The sequence below is a fragment of the Ictidomys tridecemlineatus genome, chromosome 10 (assembly GCF_052094955.1).
Source record: "Ictidomys tridecemlineatus isolate mIctTri1 chromosome 10, mIctTri1.hap1, whole genome shotgun sequence".
NCBI classification, from domain to species: Eukaryota; Metazoa; Chordata; class Mammalia; order Rodentia; family Sciuridae; genus Ictidomys; species Ictidomys tridecemlineatus.
Window position 1 is genome coordinate 137,494,805 of NC_135486.1, and position 15,422 is coordinate 137,510,226.

At 38.7% G+C, this 15,422-nt stretch overlaps 1 protein-coding gene across 1 annotated transcript in view; it reads left to right on the forward strand.

The window, feature by feature from the left end:
• LOC101962232 (ATP-binding cassette sub-family A member 17) overlaps positions 1-15,422 on the forward strand; it is a 104,382-nt gene that overhangs the window by 54,680 nt on the left and 34,280 nt on the right. Inside the window, exons 14-16 of the mRNA XM_078024467.1 lie at positions 837-992; positions 1,165-1,375; positions 4,610-4,760. Of these exons, the coding sequence (XP_077880593.1) occupies positions 837-992; positions 1,165-1,375; positions 4,610-4,760 (518 nt within the window). The remainder of the gene's footprint in view (positions 1-836; positions 993-1,164; positions 1,376-4,609; positions 4,761-15,422) is intronic.

The following is a 15,422-nucleotide window of genomic DNA, read 5'->3' on the forward strand; positions in this document are numbered from 1 at the left end:
TTGAGACAAGGTTTCACCATAACATGATCCTCCTGCTTTAACCTCCCAAGTAGCTGGGATTACAAACATATGCCATCACTCCCAGCAACAGTGTGTTTTTTCTCTTTTTCTTTTTGATGCACAAAAGTTTTACGTTTTGATATCCTCCAGTTTATCTAATTTTTTTTCATTAACTGTACTTTTTAAAACTATTGTCCAGGATCTCTGAGTGTCCAGAGTTTTTATTGGGGCTTTATTATATAGGCATGAATGATTGTATCATTGATCATGTGATTAAACTCAATCTCCAGTCTTCCTCCACTCCCCTGAGGTGGGGAGATCAGGCTGATATCATGTGTCTCAGAGCCTCTAACCAAATGGCTGGTCTTTCTGGTATAACCAGCCCCTATCCTGAGTCACCTCCCTAGCATAAACTCTGGCGTGACCTGAAGGGCTCACCACAAGTAGCAAAGACACTGCTATCACTTGGGAAGCTCTGAGGATTTAGGAGCTTCCTTCCAGGAACCAAAGACAAAAGCCAGACAAATTCTTTATTATAAAACACATTGATTTTTCATGTGTTGAACAACCCTAGTACTCCTGAGATAAATCCTACTTGGTCATAATGCATTATCCTTTTAACATACTGCTGTGTTTATTTTTATTAAGTCATTTATTTACATAGTAAATAATATAATGCAAAAGTCTTTTTTTGTCTATCCCTTTCCCCAAAAGTAGTAAGCTTCTTGTATGTTTTCCATGTGTATATTTTACGTATATACATACAAAATGTTGGTTGGGCAGAGTTGGGTCCCTTCTGTATCACCAGTCTCATCTCTTGTCCCCTGCCATTTCAGTTGAAAGGCCTGTCTCAGCAGAAGTGCCCTGAAGAAGTCGAGCAGATGCTGCACATCCTCAATCTGGAGGACAAGCGCAACTCACAGTCCAAGTTCCTGAGTGGAGGCATGAAGCGCAAGCTGTCCATCGGCATCGCCCTCATAGTAGGCTCCAAGGTATGGGACACTAGGGCACAGCTTCCACCAACACAGTGGACAGACACAGGGCAGCAGGCCCAGAGGCCTCAGGTTCTAGAACTTGAACCAGCTCTGCAAATCCCTGGACTCCAGCTGTGGGGTCCCACCACACAGGTCTCCCATTGTTACCAGGTTGTGCCTGTGCCCCCAGGTGCTGATGCTAGACGAGCCCACCTCAGGCATGGACGCCATCTCCAGGAGGGCCATCTGGGACCTTCTTCAGCAGCAGAAGAGTGACCGCACCATCCTCCTGACCACCCACTTCATGGACGAGGCTGACCTGCTAGGGGACCGCATTGCCATCATGGCCAAGGGGGAGCTGCAGTGCTGTGGGTCATCACTGTTCCTCAAACAGAAATATGGTGAGCAGTGGGTGGGGGTGCCCAGTCTCAATCCCAGGATAGAGGTCAGCACTACTGTCTGCTTTGCCAAGAGGCACTGCCCACTGTTAGCCTTTGGGAGGGGCCCTGAGACCAGCAGAGAGAGGCCTCCTCTAGATTTCTGTTCTGTTGCCCCCATGGAGTGCTTCTGAAGATGAGGAGGGAATAATGTTAAAAAAATTTCTGAGGGGCTGGGGATGTGGCTTAAGCGGTAGCACACTTGCCTGGTGTGTGCGGGTGCTGGGTTCGATCCTCAGCACCACATAAAAATAAAATAAAGATGTTGTAACTAACGAAAACTAAAAAATAAATATTAAAAAAATTCTCTCTCTCTCTCTCTCTCTCTCTCTCTCTCTCTCAAAAAAAAAATACTGAAACTTGGAGTCAGAGGACCTACATTTATGTTTCAGTTTGCTGTTTGATTGCCTTCTTTATCCATCTGGCCAAGTTAGTTTATCCTTTCTTAGCCTTGGTTTTCTAATCTATAAAAAGGAGATTAAAATATCATGTTCTTCAAAGAGGAAAAGTGTGTGAGAAAGCACTATACAAGAGTGAGCTGTTAGCCAGGCACAGTGGATAACAGCTGTAATTCCAGATGCTTGGGAGGCTGAGGCAGGAGGATCGTGAGTTCAAAGCCTGCCTCAGCAAAATCAAGGCACTAAACAACTCAGTAAGACTGTCTCTAGATAAAATACAAAATAGGGCTATGAATGTGGCTCAGTGGCTGAGTTTCCCTGAGTTCAATCCCTGGTACAAAAAAAAAAAAAATAGCTGTTACTTCCACAACTGATTGTTATCCTTGCCAGTGGCCCACTTCAGACATCCTTCTATTGACCCCATGCTCACTTGGCTCCTTACATGTCTCTGGTTGCTCATTTGCATCATTCCTAACTCTAATCATCTCCATCTCTTTTCTTTCTCTACTTACCAACTTTAATGTCTCATTCAATCTCTTGGCATTAAACACCTTCTATCTCTTAAGATGTATGTCTCTAGCTTCAACCTCTCCTGAATTTCAGGTCTATATATCTAATTGCCAAGCCTGCAACTCCACTTATACATTGTCCTAGTCCATTTTCTGTTGCTATATCAGAATACCTGAGACTGGATAATTTATAAGAAAAGAGGGTTATGGTTCTGGAAGCTGGGAAGTCCAAGATTGGGCAGGAACATCTGGTGAGGGTCTTATGCTGATTTAGCTCATGGCAGAAAGCAGAATGGCAGGTGGGTGCTGTGGAATAGAAGCAAGAGAAAGAGGAGGAAGCTGAACCTGATGTATAACAATCTACTGTCTCCATAACTAATCCACTCCCTTGAGAGTGAGAACTCATTCCCAGAAGAAAGATACTAATTCAACTGAGGGCTCTACCCTCATGATCCACAAACCTCTTGCTAGGCCCATTTCCCAACACTGTGTATTGGGATACCAAGCCTCCACATGAGTTTTGGTAGGGATAGACCATATTCATACCATAGCAAGTATTGATGGACCTCTCAGACTTATGCAAAGTCTAGCAAACCTGAGATCCTGCTCTCTCCCACCAAACCTGTTCCTCTTGCAGCCTTCATCTTCTCAGAAAAGGCAACTCCACTCTTCAAGGTGCTTGGTGAAAACCTGACCCCTGGTTTTCTCACAGCCCATCTATGATGCATCTGCAAATCCTCTTGGTCTTACCTTCAGAATATATCTGGGTTCTGTCCACTTCTCCTACCTCTGAGCATGTTTTAGCACCCTGATCCAGGTCACCATCTTCTCCCACTTCTATTATTGGGATTGCTTCCTAACCCATCTTCCAGCCACTGCTGTTGCACTTCCTCACTCTGTTCTGAACCCACTTGTCAAAAAGTGAGCACTTGTCAGTGGCAGTTGTGCACACCTTTAATCTCAGCGGCTTGGGAGGCTGGGGCAAGAGAATTGTGAGTTCAAAGTGAGCCTCCTCAACTCAGTGAGGCCCTAAGCAACTCAGCAACACCCTGTCTCTAAAATATAAAAAGGGTATGGGGATGTGGCTCAGTGGTTAAGTGCTTCTGGGTTCAATCCCTGGTACCAAAAAAAAAAAAATGTGAACACTTGACAGAGCAAACTCAGAACCTCCAGTGACTTCATGTCCCACTCAGAATAAAAGCCAAAGTTTTAAGCTAGGCACAGTGTTACAAACCTGTAATTCTAGCTACTTGGGAGGCTGGGCAGAAAGATCACAAATCCAAAGACAGCTTGGGCAACACAGGGAAGACCCTGTCTTAAAATAAAAAATAAAAAAGGATGCGGTGTACCTTAGTGGTAGGGCAGTCTTGGGCTCAATCCCTAGTACCACCAAAGGAAAAAGAAAAAGCCAAAGTCCTGAAAGTAGTGAATAGGACCTTCCTGGCTTAGTCCTGTCACCTCTGTCCTTGTTTCCTAATACTCTCCTTTGCTCTTCTCCACTCACACTCCTTGCTAACTTGGTTCTCCAGACTGAGTGACTGTCCTCCTCAGGCCACTACCTTGTCATCCTTATACCAATGTCACTGTCTCAATGTGGCTTTCCTTCATCATTCTGTTTAAAATCACATCCTGATACCCCCTGTTCCCTCTCCTCTTTATTTTTTCCTTAGCATTTGTCACTAGTACTCTATAAATTTTACTTATTTATCTTGTTTATTATCTGCCTCCTATTCCTTTAGTGAAAGCCCCATGAGATTAAGGATTTTTTACTGTTATATCCTTAGTACCTAGAAGATTGCCTGGTGTTTGGTCTCAAGAAATGTTTGTTAAATGAATACATGTCCAGCATGACAGTAAAAAGTGTCACTGATTTCTGAAAGAATGATTCAAATGCTGTGAAGTATGTATCCTCAAAACCAGGATGTAATTTTGATGCAGGTATCTTTGGTAATCATCTTAACATTCAAGGCCTCTGCCTTCCAAGTGTTTACTTCCCCCAGTTAGTTATCACTTAAAGGGAGTGTTGCCCTTAATGCAGTTGTCCTTCATATTGCCTGGCATTGCAATATATCACCTCCCTCTTCTGGAGCAGAAGGGAAAATTCCAGAATAGCATTACAGAACTTCTGAAGCCAACCAGTTCCTCATTGTTTAAACTTAACCCCACAAGGCTCTCTAGCGTCGCTTTCCCCCTGGAGCTGTCCCATTCTGAGCCACAGAAGACTAAATGTGGCCCAAGAAGAGAAGTATAAAGAGTAAAATGGTTTCATGGTCTTTTACGTGGTGTTTCAGGTGCAGGATACTATATGACTTTACTGAGAAATCCTTACTGTGACACAGAGAAGCTTTCTCATCTTATTTATCATCACATACCAAATGCAGTTTGGGAGTCCAGCGTTGGAGAAGAATTAATATTTATACTTCCTAAAGAGAGCATTCACAGGTATGCACTAAGAAGCTACCCATAGCCACAGAAATCTGTGTCCTTCCCACAAGCCCACATGCAAAACACACACATCCTTCCTAAGACTTCTCCCCCTCTCAAAAACTACATTCTGATATTGAATCCACTCAAGACTCAGGATGTCATTGTCTGCATCGTGTCTAGGTACAGGGTACAGATGAGACTTCTTAAGTGTGGTACTTGGATTCAACTCCTTGGGTATGATTCTTTTTTTTTTTTTTTTGTACTAGAAACTGAACCCAGGATCACTTAACCATGGAGCCACATTCCCAGCCATTAATTTTTTTTTTAATATTGGGTCTTGCTAAGTTGCATAGTACCTGGCTAAGTTACTGTGGCTGGCTTGGAATTTGCAATCCTCCTGCTTCAGCCTCCCAAACTGCTGGGATTACAGGTGTGCTTCCACTGAGCCCAGGGCATATGATTCTTGATTTGAAGACCTTGAACTAACACAGAAGTTAACTGATCCATATACACCCAGTGCATTAACATGCAATGATGAGACAGAGGTAGGATAACCATAAGAGATACTACCACTAAGAAACAGGAAAGGGGCTGTTGCTGTGGCTTAGTGGCAGCACACTTGCCTGGCATATGTGAGGCACTGGGTTCAGTTCTCAGCCAGCACCACATATAAATAAATAAATTTAGGCCTATCAATAACTAAAAAAATATATAAAAGAAAAATAAGAGGTACATAACAATTATTAGTCTGTAGCAATTTGTAATTCTAGGTGGACATGTATCACCAGTTTCTGTTTGTTTGGAACACAGTTCTGTTTCCTAGAAAGAATTTTGTTTTTAAAAATTTTTTTTCAAAGATAGACACAGTATCTTTATTTATTTTATTTATTTTTATGTGGTGTTAAAGGTAGAACCCAGTGTGATCAAGCACATGTGTGAGGCAAGTGCTCTATTTGCTGCTGGCTCTACCTCCTGAATAATACTATTTTTCCTTAAAAAAAAAAAAAAAGGCTGGGTTGTGGCTCATCAGTAGAGTGCTTTCCTAGCACATGTGAGGCACTGGGTTCAGTCCTCAACACCACATAAAAATACATAAATAACATAAAGGTGTTGAGTCCATCTACAACTAAAAAAAAATATTTTACAAAAGGACTGATGTAGGCAGCCAAAGACTTAACCACTGAGTCACATCCCCTCCCTTTTTTATATTTTATTTAGAGACAGGGTCTCGCTAAGTTGCTTAGGACCTTGGTAAGTTGCTGAGGCTAACTAAGAACTCAAAACCCTCCTGCCTTAGCCTCCTGAACTGCTGGGATTACAGGCATGTGCCACCAAGAATTTAAATATATATATTTAAATTCTTTTAATCCAGTTTTTTATTTTAATTTTTTTTTTAATTTTTGGTACTGGGGATTGAACTCAGGGCCTTTTGCATTCGAGGCAAGCACTCTACCAACTGAGCTATATCCTCAGCTCCATTAATCTAATTTTTAAGGGTGCATTGTATTTGTACATAACAATGAGATTTGTTGTTACATATTCATTCAGGCATACAATACAACAATATAATTTGGCCAATATCATCCCCTAGTATTTCCCTTTCCTCCTCCCTCCCTCTGGTTTCTTCCCTTTATTCCACTTATCTCCCTTTGATTTTCATCAGATGCCCTTGCCTTTCTTTTTCAATTTCCTCTCTAGGTTTTATGTATGAGAGAAACATATGACCCTTAACCTTCCGAGTCTGACTTATTTCACTTAAAATGATGGTTACTAGTTCCATCCATTTTCCTGAAGATAACATAATTTTATATTTATTTATTTTTTAATATTTTTTTTGGTTAGACACAATACCTTTATTTTATTTATTTATTTTTATGTTGGTGCTGAGGATCGAACCCAGGCCTCACGCTTGCTAGGCGAGCGCTCTACCATGAGCCACAACCCCAGCCCAATTTTATATTTCTTTATGGCCAAATAAAACTCTATTGTGTATATATACCACATTTTTTTTTATCCATCAACAGATACCTAGTTATTGTGGACTGTGCCACTATGAAGTATGCATGTATAGTGTGCAGATATTAATTCTTTAGAATAAATACTGAGGAATAGTGTGGCCTAGATTTTATGGTGATTCCATTTCTAGTCTTTTGTTTTGTTTGACACCAGGGATTGAACTCAAGGGCACATAACCACTGAGCCACATCCCCAACCCTTTTTAAAAGAAAATTTTAAGGGCTGGGGTTGTGGCTCAGTGGTAGAACACTTGCCTAGCATGCCTGGAGCACTGGGTTCTATCCCTGACACCACATAAAAATAAACAAAAAATATTTTAAAAAAGAAAAGGAAAATTTTAAAATCTTGAGACAGGGTCTCACTAGGTTGCTTATAGCCTTGGTAAGTACCTGAGGCTGGCTTTGAACCTGTGGTCCTCCTGCCTCAGTCTCTCCAGCCACTGGGATTACGGGTATGTGTCACCATATCAGGCTCCATTCCTATACTTTTGAGGAAACTCCATACTGATTTTCATAGTAGTTGTACTAACTTACAATCCTATCAAAAGTGAAGAAGTGTTCCTTTTTCTCTACAACTTCTCTACCATTAATTATTGTTTGTAATTTTGATGACTGCCGTTCTGATTGGTATGAGATGAAATTTCAGTGTAGTTTTTTAAAAAATATATATGCATACAGTTTTACATATAATGCAGTATCTGCCTAGCATTGTAAGGCACTGGGTTCAATTCTCAGCACTGCAAATAAATAGATAGATAAATAGATAGATAGATAGATAGATAGATAGATAGATAGATAGATAGATAGATAAAATAAAGGTCAGTGTAGTTTTGATTTGCATTTCCCTGATTGCTAATGATGTTAAACATTTTTTTAATATATTTATTGGTATTTTTAAGACCATTGTGAATGGAATTGTTTCCCTGATTTCTTTCTCAGAAGATGCATTATTCATGTGTAGGAAATGTAATTATTTTTTGTGTTGATTTTATAGCCTGCTACTTTGCTGAATTTATTAGCCATAGCAGTCTTCTGGTGGAGCTTTTTGGATCTTCTATATATAAGATCATATCATCTGCAAACTGTAATAATTCAACCTCTTCCTGTTTTGAGTCCTTTTATTTCCTTCTCTTGCCTAATTGCTCTGTCTAGAATTTCTAGTACTATATTGAATAGGAGTGGTGGGAGTGGACATTTGTGTCTTATTCAAGATTTTAAAGGAAATGCTATCAGTTTTTCCCCATTTACTATGAGGTTGCCTTTGGATTTTCATATAGCCTTTATGATGTTGAGGTAAATTCCCTCATCCTTAGTATCTACAGTGTTTTTATTAAGAATGGATGCTGAATTTTGTGAAAGGCCTTCTCTGCATCTGTTGAGATGACTGTGATTTCTGTCCTTGAATCTGTTTATCCAGTGAATTACATTTATTGATTTGTTAAATCATCCTTGCATCCCTAGGATAAAACCAACTTGGTCATAATGTACAATCTACTTAATATGTTGTTAAATATGATTTGCTAATATTTTATTAAGGCTTTTTTAATCCAATTTCAACAGAGATATTGGTCTGTAGTTTTCTTTCTTGAAGTGTCCTCATCTGGTTTTGGTATGAGGGTGATGCTGGCTTCATAGAATAAATTTCTATTTCATGGAATAATTTGAGGAGCATTGGCATTAGTTCTTTAAAGATCTGGTAGAATTCAGCTGAGAATCCATCTGGTCCTGGGCTTTCTTTGTTGGAAGGTTTTTTTTTTTTATTACTGCTTCTATCTTGTTGCTGGTTATTGATCCTCTTTATTCAATTTTGGCAGGTCATATGTGTCTAGACATGGATCTATTTCTTTTAGGTTATCCAATTTATTGGAGTTTAAGTTTATTCAAAATAATCTTTAATGATCTTTCATATTTCTGTGATATCTGAGGTGATTTCTTCTTTCTGATTACTAGTTTTGTTAATTTGGCTCTTTTTTCTTTTGTTTAGTTTGACTATCTTATCTTTTCAAATACCCAATTCTGCATTTCACTGATCCTTTGTATTTTTTTCTTAATTTCATTAATTTTGGGCTTTGATCTTAATTATTTCCTTCTACTAATTTTGAAATTGGTGTGCTCTTGTTTTTCAAGGGCATTGAGATGCATCATTAGGTTGTTTATCTGGGTTCTTTATCATCTTCTTATGTAGGCACTCATAGATATAAACTTTTCTCTAAGGCCCATCTTCATAGTGTCTCAGAAGTTCTGGTATGTCATATCACTATTCTTCTTTGAGTCTAAGAATTTTTAAATTTCTCTCCTGATTTCTTCTAGCACCAATTTATTATTCAGAAGTGTGTTGTTGTTCAGTCTCTGTGTGTTTATATGGTTCCTGTAGGGGTTTTGCTGTTGATTTTAAATTAATTCCATTATGATCAGATAAGATACAATTAATTATATCAAATTTTTTTGTATTTGCTAAGAGTTGCTTTGTGGTCTAAAATATGGTCTATTTTGGAGAAAGTTGCATGGATGTCTGAGAAGAAACCATATTTGTATATTGTTGGATTAAATAGTTTATAGATGCCTGTTAAATCCATTTGATTTATAATTTTTTTTTAGGTGTAAAGAGTCTTTACTGAGTTTAGGTTTGGATAACCTATCTATCTGTGAGAGGTGTATTGAAATTACCCAGCATTATTGTACTGGGGTCTATCTGAGTCTTTAATTTGAGTAGTGTATGTTTTATATAATTAGGTACACCAACATTTGGGGCATAAATATTTACTATCATTATATATTATTGTTGGACTGTTCCCTTTAACTGTATGAAGTGACTTTCCTTTTTTCTTCTGATTAACTTTGGCTTGAAGTTTGCTTTGTCAGATATGAGAATAGCTACAATAAATTGCTGTGATCTAGGTCTGGCATTAAAGTAAACAGAAGGTTTTGACTATGACATCTACATTATAATAACTGCAACAATATGAATGGTGGGTGTAGGAGTTATATAAGCCAAATAGTTCTAAAAGATAGTAAAAATACAATTGATTAAGAGAAAAAAATGTGATAAGAAGGTAGAAGAAAGTTCAAAATATGGGGTTGGGGATATAGCTCAGTTGGTAGAGTGCTTGCCTAGCATGCACAAGGCCTTGGGTTCAATCTCCAGCATCACATACAAAAAAAGGTCAAAATATGAGAGAATGCAGAAGAGATATAACAAGTGATGGCTTTAAAGTAGGAGAAAAATATAGAAAGCAAAGTAAAGGGAGAAAGAGAGAACAAGATAATTTGTTTATAGGAAAAGAAAGAAGAAAAATAGAAACACATACGCATACCAAAATAAATAAATAAATAAAACCCTAACCCTCAAAATACAAGATGAGGAAAATTAGCTACCATAAAAAATGCACTCACCAAAAAAAAAAGGTGGGGGGAATGAAATGAAAAATGTTCTCCACTGAGGGGGTCAAAACTGTTGACAAGGATGGATGATCACTTCCTATGCCTGATTGTCCTTTCCTCTTCATCCTGGGCTATGTGTGTGGGGGGGGACACTTGTGCAAGGGCTGAGGGTTGTTAAATCCTTCCTTGTGTTTGTTTTTCATTGCACTGCCATCTGGAGTGGCCTAAAACTGAAGCTGGTTGAAATAGCTCTCAGCTTCCCTTCTCACCAGTATAAAGTAGGATGGAATGGAAAGTACTGTCTATTGGAGTTTTGTCCAGACAGCCAGATCAGTGCACTCCCAGGATAGGAATATTGCAAAGTTATAAGATGGGGGAGCTCCAACAGCTGAGGCTTAGGTCTATTCAGGACTTAAGAACTTTATTGGATAGTGTCTGTTCCAGAGAAATCAAATCAACACACCTGTAGGGTCAAGCAGATGCCAGTCTCTGCTGAGCCTGGATCTTAGGAGCCTCCCAAGAATTCTAAGGAGAGGGACAGGGGAGCCAATCCTCCATAGATCTCACATACTCTGCTTCCAGGCTTAGACCCTGGTGTATTCCCATTGCCTGTTCATTTTCCCAACTCTCTTCAGCTGATCATATGAGCCACCAAAATCAAAGGGTAAGCAAGTTGCATTCCCCTCCATATTTCTAACATGAATTCCCCCAGGTTCAATCTTCTCTGTGCCTGTTTCACTCACTTTCTACTAGGTACACCCTAGGTGGTTCAGTAGGCACTTGCTAGGATAGTATGACAATGTTTGCTATATTCTCACAGACTTGCAGCAAGCTACAGCAAGACCTCCTTAAGATGGCTCTGACCTAGCACATGTGAGGCATTGGGTTCAATCCTCAACACCACATAAAAAATGAATAAATAAAAATAAAGTTATTGGCTGGTTGCAGTGGCACACCAGGTAATCCCAGTGGTTCAGAAGCCAGAGGCAGGAGTATCACGAGTTCAAAGCCAGCCTCAGCAATTTAGCGAGGCACTAAGCATCTCGGTGAGACCCTGTCTCTAAATAAAATACCAAATAGGGCTGGGGACATGATTTAGTAGTTGAGTGCCCTGAGTTCAATCCCCAGTATAAAAAAAAAAAAGGAAAAGAAAAAATTGATTACAATAAGCTGCTTTAAAAATTTACAAATGAAGTTAAATAGCATACTTTTGTATAACTCATGGGCTGAAGAGACTGAAAAATATTTTTAACTGAATGATAATAAAAGTATAACATTAAAAATTTTCAGATGCTGCTAAAGCAGTGCTTACAGGGAAATTTGTAGCTTTTATAAACTTCCATTAGAAAAGAAGAAATATGGGCTGGGGATATGGCTCAAGTGGTAGCACGCTCACCTGGCATGCATGCAGCCCGGGTTCCATCCTCAGCACCACATACAAACAAGATGTTGTGTCCACTGATAACTAAAAAATAAATATTAAAATTCTCTCTCTCTCTCTCTCTCTCTCTCTCTCTCTCTCTCTCTCTCTCTCTCTCTCTCTCCCTTTCTCACTCTCTCTTTAAAAAAAGAAAAGAAGAAATCTGCCCTACAAAAAAAAAAAAAGAAAAAAAGAGGAAAGGCTTAGCTGAACACAATGTCACACACTACAATTCCAGTGACTCTGTAGGCTGAAGGAAGTTGAAGGGGCCAGTCTGGGCAATTCAGACCCTGTCTCAAAATAAAAAATAAAAAAGTCTAGGATATAGCTCTACAGTAAAGCACCCCTGGGTTTAATCTCTAGTACTGCCAAAAAGAAAATAAAAGGGGTGGGGGGAAACAATTGTCTAAGTTTCCAGTTGAAGAAGTAGAAAAGAAGAGAAAATTGGACCCAGAAGAGAAGAAGTGATAACTACAAGGAGAGAGAACAGTGAAGAGGGAAAAAAATCTAAAAAAGCCAAAAGTTGTTTATTTTAAAAGATTAACAAAATTGACAAATCCCCAGAAAATTGATAAACCATTAAGTAAAAATAAAATTGACCAACATTAGGAATGAAAGAACTACTGTAATTGCAGAGCCTAAAATTATAAAAGGATAAGAAAACATCATGAGGTCTGGGGTTGTGGCTCAATGGTAGAGCACTTGCCTAGTACATGTGAGATACTGGGTTTAATCCTCAGCACCACATAAAAATAAATAAATAAAATAAAGGTATTGTGTCCATCTACAAGTGAAAAAAAATAGGAAGAAAACATCATGAATAAATAAATAAAATGGGCTGATTACTTAGTAAATATTTTTAACAAAACTAACACAAAATGAAGTAGAAAATCTGAATACTCATACATCCATTCATAATATTAAATTTGCAGTAAGAAATATTCTGAGGGCTAGTAATGTACCTGAATGGTAGAGTGCTTGCTTAGCATGTGTGAAACCCTGAGTTTTAATCCCAGCTCTGCAAATACAAATAAAAATTAAATAAAATAAAAATATTTACAAAAAGAAAATCTGGATGCTATCAAACATTAAAGAAAATAATCCCAATCTTTTGGAAAACAGAAAAGAGAGCACTTCCCAACTTATTTCAAGAACAGTACATCCCTAATATCAAAACCAGGAAGAATTATGACAACAGAATATTACAGATTTTATATTCTCATGAACATAGATGCCAAAGTCTTTAACAAAACATGAGTTGGGATGAGCTTATCCAGAGGCTCCAAGATGGCTTCATTCATATATCTAGTGCCTTGAGAGGGATTTCTTGAAGACACTAAAACATCTCATACGTCTTCTCCACCATGATGGCTTCATGGTGGGAAGACGTCTCACTTGGTAGATTAGACCGCTCAGAGAAAGACACTAAATTGACACTATTGCATCTTAAACAAGTCACTAAGGGTTGCTTAGATAAGAGCATAGAATTAAGCTCTACTTCTTAATAGAAGGAGTGAATAATTTGCATCAATCTTTTATCTGTTACATTATCCAAAATAAATGAAAGTGTATATCCAGAAATAGAACATTGAGAAGAATGTTTATAGCTGCTTTAATCATAAGAATTCTGACATGGAAACAATCCAAATGTCAATCAACAGAGAAATAGATAAATTTCTTCTATTGAATACTGTTCCACAATTAACAAAAGCAAAGGATTCATGCATGCAACAGCATGGTTCATTCTCAAAAACATGTTGCAAGGATGAAGCTGGATACAAAAAAGACTGTATGGTTCCTTTTACATTAAGAACAAAAACTAACCTATGATAATAGAAAACTCTTGAAAGCAGGAGAGGGACTCATCAGACAGACATGAGGTCATTTTCTGGAGTAATGGAAATATTCTGTGTGTATGAGTGTGTGTGTGTGTGTGTGTGTGTGTGTGTGTGTGTGTGTGTGTGTGTTTTCAGTGCTGGGGATTGAATCCAGGGGTACTCTACCACTGAGCTTTACATCCCAGAAATTTTTATTTTGAGACAGCATCTTGTGAAGCTGCTGAGGCCAGCCTTGAAAATGCTATCCTCCTGCCTCAGTCTCCTGAGTTGGTGGTGGATTACAGGCATGTGTCACAATACCCAGATGCCATAAGTCTCAATTGGATTGAAACTATAAATTACCAAGGCTTTTCCAACTATCCCACACACATGAAAACAAGACACTTTACTATACGTAAATTGTGCCTCCATTTTTTAAAAAGGACACAATAACATTGTTGGCAAGACAGTAGCAATTACATGAGTATAATTTCAGTACCTGAAAACTGAATAAAGAAGATGTAGAACATATTTATGATATATGACATATAGGGTGTTGTTTTTTTTTTTTTTTAAAGTACCAGGGATTGAACCCAGGGGCACTTAATCACTGTGCCACAACCCCAGCCCTTTTTATTTTTTATCTTGAGACAGGGTCTCACTAAGTTACTGAGGCTGGCTTTGAATTTGCCTCAGCCACCCGAGCTGCTAGGAATACAGTTGAGTGCCACCACGCCCAGCCAGCATATAGTATTTGCTAAATATTTAATACATATTGTCTACTAAGTCTTTTTACACTTATCTCAGTCTTTTAAAAAATATTTTTGTAGCTGTGGATGAACCTTTATTTCATTTATTCATATGCAATGCTGAGGATTTAACCCACTGCTTCACACATAGACAAGTGCTCTACCACTAAGCTACAAACCCAGCCCACACTTACCTCAGTCTTTAAACTCTGTGAATTAGGTAATACCTGTTTATACAAGTGAGGAAATGTTTGGAAAGATGAAATAACTAGCCCAAAGTCACAGTAAGTGGCAGAGTCGGGACTCAAACCACGCCCAATTAAAACCTTAATCATCATCTGCCTGCAGGGGCACACACAGAGGAAGAGTTTCAAAAGGGCACATGGCATGTGAGTGTGGTTTCTTAAAGGCAGATTTACTACTGGGTGTTGGAGAACAGAGACTTTCAATTGTAGAAATTTATGATAGGTGTCTTAATATCACACAAAAATCCACAAATCATTCAGATTTTAAAAATGGAAAGTATGAGGCTGGGATTGTGGCTCAGTGGTAGAGTGCTTGCCTAGCACATGCAAGCCACTGGGTTCAATCCTCAGCACCACATAAAGATAAATAAATAAAGTTATTATGCCCATGAATAACTTAAAAAAATATTTTTTAAAAAATGGAAGGCATGGGCTGGGGATGTGGCTCAAGCGGTAGCGCGCTCGCCTGGCATGCGTGCGGCCCGGGTTCGATCCTCAGCACCACATACCAACAAAGATGTTGTGTCCGCCGAGAACTAAAAAATAAATATTAAAAAAATTCTCTCTCTCTCTCTCTCCTCTCTCACTCTTTCTTTTAAAAAAAATGGAAGGCATGAATGAGGAAGGGTGCAAAGTTAACATACTGTTAAGGACTTAACAGACTGTTCAGCATAACAGTTGAAAGCATGTCTCTGTAGAATCCCTGAGTACTTAGTCTTAGCTTTGCTGCTTCTGGCTTCGTGACCTTAGAGAAGTTTCTTAACTCTCAGCACTGTCTTTAGAGAGCTGTTGAAAGGATTCATAGAGTTAATTAATACATGTAAAAGGGCCAAGAATGTCCCCCAGCATGAAGTAAGCACTCCAGAAATAGTATTTCTTCCTATTTGAAAGTGAGATTGGTTTGCATCTATATAATGTGCTCAGTTGTTTTAGGTTTATCCCTACAGGAACCTTCTGAAATCAATGCCATTACTTTTGTTCAAGCCCAAGTTATGAAGCTAGAGCATGACAGGCTAGGTCTTAAACAGAAATCTTGACTCCAAAACTGGG